This window comes from Sitophilus oryzae, unplaced genomic scaffold (genome assembly GCF_002938485.1).
Source record: "Sitophilus oryzae breed Bouriz unplaced genomic scaffold, Soryzae_2.0 scaffold_347_pilon_pilon, whole genome shotgun sequence".
In the NCBI taxonomy this organism is placed as follows: Eukaryota; Metazoa; Arthropoda; class Insecta; order Coleoptera; family Curculionidae; genus Sitophilus; species Sitophilus oryzae.
The window spans coordinates 145,407-154,364 of NW_022146915.1; the positions used below are offsets into that span (position 1 = coordinate 145,407).

General features: G+C 30.4%; 1 protein-coding gene across 2 annotated transcripts in view; it reads left to right on the top strand.

Annotated features, from left to right (window-relative positions):
- LOC115884732 (alkyldihydroxyacetonephosphate synthase) overlaps positions 1 to 6,035 on the top strand; it is a 36,436-nt gene extending 30,401 nt beyond the window's left edge. For both annotated transcript variants that reach the window (XM_030903384.1, XM_030903385.1), the window contains one exon: positions 5,439 to 6,035. In XM_030903384.1, the coding sequence (XP_030759244.1) occupies positions 5,439 to 5,891 (453 nt within the window). In that variant the 3' untranslated portion in view covers positions 5,892 to 6,035. The remainder of the gene's footprint in view (positions 1 to 5,438) is intronic.
- The last annotated feature ends 2,923 nt before the right edge of the window (positions 6,036 to 8,958 follow it).

Below are 8,958 nucleotides of genomic sequence, written 5' to 3' on the forward strand. Positions count from 1 at the left end.
GAAAAAACTCGGTCTCCTGAGTACAATGATATGCCACACTTTATAGTTTTTGTATGTTTCGGACATTTGAACACAATTTATTTAAACTAATTTCAAGTCCGGCTCTGTTTTTGTCAATATTTAATTTATTCATCGTTACAATATTGATAAACCAAACCAAACCAAACCAAATCAAATGCAATAAAAAACAATATAAAATAAATAATATAAATATGTATAATATACTATAATATAAACAATCAAATTATTTTCCCGGAAGATGGATTGGAAATGGTAGAGCAATATAATGGCCATCGAGGTTCCTGGACCTGTCGTCAAGGGGCAGGTGGGTGTTGCATTACTTGACGTCGTTTGTAAAAGTGAAATCAATATTTTTCAACATTTACAATAAAGAATACAAAATGCATTTGGAAGTATAAGAAGAACATATATGTTCAAAGAGCTGTAATTAAAATTGAACGAATAATAAATTTGTGCAATAGGAAGGGTGGTAACCCTTTCGAGCATGTAGAGCATTTGAAACTAGATTGTAGAAGTTTATTTATTTATAATAACTAAGATCAATATTATGCATATTATTAGATTGTACACTGAGATTTCAAATTCACAATAAAAAAAGTTAAAAATAATATCTTTAAATTGCTGACCTGGATATTATTTATTTGAATCTTGCAGTTGGCTCGATTTTCTTTATTCATTGTTAATTAGCGCTAATCAATATTGTTGCGATGAATTTAATCAGATTATATAATTTCAAAACCCAGAGTCGGACTTGAAATTATTTTAAATAAAAATTAAATAGTTTCGTTGTTAGGTACCCAAAACAAAAAAAGTATAGAGTCGCATATTATTGTACTCAGGAGCCGAGTTCTTTCAAAAAATTAAATAAAAATTGCAGGTCCGTATTTAAAAAAATTAAGTTGGTCTCTGTATCTCACAAATTATCAGCTATTTGAAAATTTAAGAAACTCATCAGATAGCCCTAATAAAGTGGCTATGAGAATGTGCAATTATTTTTTTGATTTTCAAGAAACGACAGGAAAATATAAAATTAATTTCCCAAAAAATACGTTTTTTTTTCTTCAAAAAACTCAGCAATCCTTGAAATTTTTAAAACTTTTTAGATGGCATCTTGGTGAACATCCCAAAGCGCAAGTTTGCCCCAATTTAACCATCATCTATTGCGGTTTCCGAGATACTCGTACCTCGAATTTTTAGCACCCTGTATAGTTTGCTAAAAACATCATGAAAATGGGGTTAAAAATAAAAGAAGTATAACACTTTAAACTTGACGAAAAAATTCTCCGTTGACTTTTTTTTGCATCTGAGTTACTGTTACCGTTTACATAGTAAGATCGGAAACTATTCACATTACCACAGTTTAAAGAATATAAATGTATCAGTTGGCCTACTCTAAGGAATTCTATTGTTATTTTGACTTCAAAGGCGGCCCGTGACCCTTTGAGGTGACAAAAAATTTGTACGTTTACCGGGTGCAGCGGAAGTGCTATTTTATCAGACAGAACGCTGGCCGTATACGAGGGATCAACTAAAAATACTAAGGAATTTTAATATAGCAAGTAGAAAAATAAAAATACAGTACTAGTTTTATTGATTAACAGTTTTAGGCGTCTTTAATAATTGATCAACATTTATTAGTATTTAGTATTAAATATACCTACATTAATATTAAAATATTAGATATATTATTCTATCCTAATTCTTTGTAATATGGAATTGTTAATAGGGTAATTATTATTAATAATTATTATGGAAACCCCATATGAAAAATGTATACTAAATAAATATAATAAGTTAATTTTTTTAATATATATAATAATAATTTGCATATTTCTTAAATTATAGCATGTTTTGCTTTATAGATGTTTGCATTTTACTTTAATTACCTACCCGGAAAGCCTAAATTTTATCGTAAGGTAATAAAAGTACCTTTGCATACAACTTGTGTTGCCATTGTCAATTTTTTTTTTAATTTTTTCTAAATTTTATGATTATCATGAACAGTAATTATGACTGTTAATAGTTAATTGTGTAATAAATTTTAGTGTTCGATAAAATTTAGTAAAAACTAAAAAAAATGACTGTGGTTTGGTTTGGACAAGTTGTATCCAAGTACTTTTTATAACCTTTTAATAAAAAGGTAGATAATTCATTACAGTTGAGGGTTGGAACCTTTGGTGTTACACAGCAAAATAAAAACACTAAATCACCACAATACACCAAAACACTTTTACTTTTACACTGGACGCGCGTTTCGCTAACCATGTTAGCATCATCAGCAGATGATTATAAACTAAAGTACAATCTGCAAGTTGAGCGTTTATATACTCGCTCAGTGGGCACCGAGTGGGCGTGGCAAAATCTAGGCAACCGAGTCAGAGCCAACTGAGCGTAACAGTTAGATTTCCGCCACTAGAGTAGTAGGAACAAAGAACTTGAAGGAATTGGACCGTTGACTCTGTTCATACTATCTTTACATTTATTAATTCGGATGCTTTCATATGCATCTAATTGCCTGTAATTTGAGACTTGTTTAATTAATTTTAAATTATTAAGATCTATACAATGTTCATTATCAACAATATGTTCGGCAACGCAAGATTCAATCCCTCATTACCAAAATTGTATGCTTTGCCAAAAATTCATAAACCGGACAAGTCTATGCGCCCAATTGTTTCGGCTGTAGGTTCTCCGACTTATAATTTGGCAAAATGGTTATCAAGGGAGTTCGAAAATTTACCTGATCATGAACCTTCTTTCTCAGTTAAAAATAATATTGAATTCATTAACAAAATTAAAGATATAACATTGCATGAAGGTGAAATTTTGGTCTCCTTTGATGTATCTTCGTTGTTCCCAAGTGCTCCAATTCCACATACTTTAGGCTATTTGAAGGAATTACTGAACGCAAATGGTCTCGACAACAAAACTGTGATTGAATATATTGAGCTTACATCGTTATGTATGAAACAAAACTGTTTTCAATTTAATAACAACTTTTTTGAACAGCGGGAAGGTACAGCAATGGGTAATCCATTGTCTCCATTTTTGGCTAATTTATTCATGAGCAGGTTTGAAGTGGAAGCTAAGAATCAGTTTAAGTATTTTCCAAGAGTATGGGTTAGGTATGTGGATGATATTTTTGTTGTTTTTGACACACATTGAGACACCATAGATAATTTTATTTCTAAGTTAATAATCGTTTTCCTTCCATTAAATTTACGCATGAAATTGAGAACAACGACAGATTACCATTTCTAGATGTATGAGTTATTAGAAATATTAATAATTGCCTGGAATTTAATATCTATAGGAAAAATACGACCACACGCAGATATATTCCTAATGAATCACATCATAGTGTTGAACATAAAATGGCTAGTTTAAATTTCCTAGTTCATAGATAACTTAGTTTCCCACTTTCCAAAGAAAGATATGAAATAGAAAGAGATTACATTAGGAATGTAGCTGAGTGTAATGGATATTCTCCTTCACTAGTTGATAAATTAATTAGAAAACGTAGGTATAGGTTAATGATTTCTGAAAATTCGACTTTTCAAGTGGAGAAAGACACGTCTAAATATTTTTCGATGCCGTTTGATAGAGAGTTATCCCGTGGTCTAAAAGGAATTTTGAAGAATGTAAATTATAAACTTGTGTATAGTGCTAATAATAAATTACAACAATTATTAGGTAATCCAAAGGATAAAACACCTCCACTGGAAAGGTCGGGTATTTATGAAATTTCTTGTAAAGATTGTAATCAGAAATATGTTGGGCAAACTAGAAAATCAATATTAACTAGATTAAAGAACATTTAGCTCAGATAAGATATGGTAGACCGGATAAATCTTGCGTTGCCGAACATATTGTTGATAAAGAACATTGTATAGATCTTAATAATTTAAAATTAATTAAACAAGTCTCAAATTACAAGCAATTAGATGCATATGAAAGCATCAGAATTAATAAATGTAAAGATAGTATGAACAGAGTCAACGGTCCAATTCCTTCAAGTTCTTTGTTCCTACTACTCTAGTGGCGGAAATTTAACTGTTACGCTCAGTTGGCTCTGACTCGGTTTGGCTAGATTTTGCCACGCCCACTCGGTGCCCACTGAGCGAGTATATAAACGCTCAACTTGCAGATTGTACTTTAGTTTATAATCATCTGCTGATGATGCTAACATGGTTAGCGAAACGCGCGTCCAGTGTAAAAGTAAAAGTGTTTTGGTGTATTGTGGTGATTTAGTGTTTTTATTTTGCTAGATAATTCATGTTAAATGCAAACAGCTAAAAAGCAAAACATGCTATAACTTAAGAAATATGCAAATATAATTTATTACAGTATTTACTACTAATTGAAGAGCACACGGGAAAAATAATGAAAGTACCAAAAAGCTACACCTTTTGGTACCTAAATACACGGGAATATCGATAACGGCCACATAGAAACAGGCATTTAAAAATGGGAAAAACGATATAAACTCGGATATAAAAGTCCATGCGTAATTTCAATTAAAAAAAACGTTTCCTGAACATTTATCATTTCTGGATACTCATCGTTTTTCCCATGTGCTCGTCAATTGTTATATTTACTGTTACATAAAATTTAATAAAAGCTCTAAAAAACTTTTCAATAGCAGAAGAAGTTGTATGCACGTATTATATTACCTGACGATAGAATTTGGACTTTCCAGGTAGGTAGTTAAAGTTAAATACAAACATCTAAAAAGTAAAACATGCTATTTAAAAAATGCAAATATCTTAAATAATAATTTAATATGCACTTTGCAAACCGGTAAATACTGCAAAATCCAAAACATAATAGTAAAGTATCTACTACTACTCTAAAATATCTACTAAAATAATAAACTAATTGTTAAATTAAATATTTTGTGCATATTTCGAGTAAAATCTTTTCTTAATTTATATGTATATTTTTAAAACCATTTATTCATAGTTAGGTTTCCATAATGATAATATATTTAATATGTCTAATACTTTAATTATTATATACTTAATATCCTATACTATATCAACACATACCTTCCGTCATCTTTTGGGCACCTAAAGAACGATATATTGTCTGTCATTCTACTTTCACAACCATCCACTGCACAAATATTTCTAGTAGACATTTTATTCACAATTCGAACAAAACAACTAAAACACTATTTTTGGTTCACCCTATGCGTCGGACCGAAAACAAAACTAAAATAAACTTGGAACGCTGTGTACACGTCGAGCAACGGATGTAGACTGACCCAAGTCTACAAGACAGGCGGGGAGCGGCGTGAGGAATTTTGATACGGGCGGAGAGTAGGTCAACTGATATATTTATATTCTTTAAACTGTGACATTACCTTCATATTCCAATATTGTCGATAAATTTCTTTAAAATATATCTTTTTTCAGGACTTGGCACTACAGTTCAACATAGTCGCTGAATCCTTCGAAACATCCTGCCCTTGGGACCGAGCCATCACTCTAGTCAAAAACGTCAAACAAGTGATCGCCAACGAGTGCCGTAACAAGGGCATTACCCACTTCATCATCAATTCCCGTGTGACGCAAACCTACGACGCCGGTTGCGTCATCTATTTCTACTTGGGTTTCAACTATACAAACCTTCCTGATCCAGTGGGACTGTTCCACCACTTGGAGGACTCTGCCAGAGATGAAATAATAAACTGTGGGGGCAGTATATCCCATCACCACGGTGTGGGTAAACTGAGAAAAAGGTGGTACAAAAATACAGTGAGCCAGGTGGGAGTTGACCTGTTTCTTGCCATAAAAAACGAGGTGGATCCAAAGAACACTTTTGCCACGAACAATCTAGTGTCTCGAGTGACTAAATCGAAGTTATAGCGTGTGTCTGTGAATGTTTTTTTTTCTTGTTTTTAAGGTAAAATGTTTGTTTGTTGTGTTCAAAGTGTTTGTGTTTGTACAAAAAAATAAATAGAATTAATCTTCACTTAGTGGAGATTTAAAATAAATACACTCAACTGAATATATGTTGTGTTTTATTCTTTAATACAGGGTATTCCATCAAGATTTGTTACATGATATACAGGGTGTCCCAGTTGTATATAGGGTGTATTATAAATTAAAAGGTAAAGGTGTGGATCCGGTGGCTGACCTTGAAGCCCATATTTGCTGCATTTGATCATCGATACTACGCAAGCGCACATCGTCGATGTTGCCAAATTGCAGTTTATTTTCGAATTATTTGCAGTTGAAATTTTTTTTTGAGTGTTAATCAATAATAATACAAATTCTATAATTAATTTTATAATTTCAGATTTATCTTGAAATCCAAAATTAAGGAATGATATATAGAATTGTAATAATAATAACATTTACTTATATATTTACATTAGAATTAAAAATTATCATTTACGGATTTTTTTTTAATGGTTTTAAACTTATTAGAATTATTTTATTTTTTTCAAATTATTTAATTTCTAGTTATTTACAGGCAACAATAGTTTTGATTATATGTATTGATATATTGAAGTTCTACCATGACGAGTCTTATAGAACAATACACGTCAATGGGAGATAGAGGTAACATTTTACCTATAATGTTACTAATATAATATACTTTGATCATAATGTTTGTATCATAATTTCTTAAAAATATCAAGTTAGTGGATTAATAGCAATTTTAGACATATATTTTATCGAAGAGTATGGTGATAAGACTAATATATTATAAGCTTTACGTTTTATCTTTTTCTCTTTAGAAGGGAGATGGTTTGTATCGTAAAATACATTACAGTATTTAATATCGTGTACTTTGATATTCTTTTCTTAATTTACTGTAATTTCTTGTTTCCTATAATGCCAAATCTTGACAATATGGCGAAGGTTGAGTTTTGATCTTATTAGTTTTATACCTGTGTTTATACAAGACTTAGTTAATTTGTGACTTATTTTAAGATCTTTCTTATAATATTTGTTATGTCTTAATCTTAATACTATATTATGCTTTGTCTGGAAAATAAATGTTAAAATATCTTAATTTTGCATATCCTTCCATTAGGAAAAATATGGTTTATAAATCATATATGCTAAGAAAATCACATAAATTAGGTGTAAGAATAGAGAAATCTTAAGGTAGCAGAAAAATTAATGCAATATATGTATAAGCAGACTCAAACAAGGTAACTGTTAATGTTGCTGAAGCTGATTCTACAATTTTAATTACGGAGGCTAAAAGGCCTTTTAAGGCCTCCGTAGTTTTGATGGAATGTTAAAAAAAACTATTATGAACATGACATGGAGCTACAGCATTTAAAAATTAAAAAAAAGAAAAAACTTGGACACATATCCCTTTTAATTTCCCGAATTTTTAATAAAGCCCTTTTTAAACGTACCATAATAATCTAGAGCAATTAGATTAATTATAGGAATCTAGAGTTTTATTTCTATTTAATTTTATTGACTATGAAAATACATAATAAGCGTTCACGTGTTGTGTCCTCAATGTCATCAATCGCCATTTCTCAGCCAACTGAACACCGTTTTTTCGATCATACGGTATATATTGAGAAAGAAAAACTGAAAAGGACATATTTGTTTTCTACTGAAAATAATTCCAAAATAACTTGCAATCTGGCAACATCGAAGATGTGCGCATGCGTAGTGTCTGTGACTATATGCAGCAAAAACTCGTTTCAAGTCAAGCCACCGGATCCACACCATTACCAATTAAAAATAATACCATAGGTATAGACATTTTTTAAAATTAAAATTATTTTCAATATGTTGACACTTCCGGAGAAACCGGAAGGTGACAGCAACTTTCTTATTTTAAATCGGTACCCCAATTTCTTATGCATACTTATATTCTCTGTAAAATTTTATGAATTTTTATATCAACACTCTATAGCTAACTAATATTAACCGTTTTTGAGAAAAAAAAATTAAAATTTTTGGAGGAAAACACTGCCTATCAAAAAAAAAGTGTATAGCATAAACGTCAAATTTAGTGATTACCACAGTCACTGTGATATAAATAGAAAACATATGGCTATCTATTTTAAAAATTAAATTGTTTGAATGTCATATAATATTGGCCGTAGCTGTCATGGAATTGAGAGATTAAAAAATTATCAGATATCATTTTTTTCTGTGGAAAATGGAAACACACTTTTTTATTTCACTATTGAGGAGGTTTTTCAATTCGTCACTTTTTGATTATACATGCTCCTATACCCCAAATAAGTTGTTTTTAAGTTATTTAAAATTTAAAAGCGTATTTTTTTCTTGATTTTATCTAGCTTCCTTTGACATTAAGTGTCAAACCATCAAACAATTTATTAATTTCTGTCAAAAAACTAATGATTTGAATATGATTTGAATGAGTATTCGTATATTATAAATAGTGCTGCTAAAACTTTATAAAGTGTATTTATAAAATTATATATCGTGTTTTAGTGAAATCTAACGGCAGTATGGTATGACCAGATATAGTTTTACATCGCTTGACGCTTAAAGTCTGCTGGTTACTGGTTGGTCTGCAGCTACTGGTTAAAAACCAGAAAAATATACGCTTTAAAACTAAATCTTAAATAACTTAAAACGATTTACTTTAGGTATACATTGGTATGATGATGTTGTCAAAAAACAGACCTGTCAAATATAGGGTTCATGATGTAGATTTCTTTTCTAATGCTCTTTTCATTCAAAGACATTGTTAAAGTCTTTGGAAAGATTTTGATAGACAAAATCCAAAAAACTACTGTACAGAGGATTTTTAGATTTTATGAACAAGATAAGGTCTTTCTTTTAAGATTTTGCAATCTTAGATTGAGTCAACCTTAGAATAATCCTAACATAATATTTTTTTTTTCGAACGTCACAAAAGTATTAATTTTTGCGACGTGATTGACAATATAAAAAAGGCATTTTAACGCCTAGGTATAAAAGT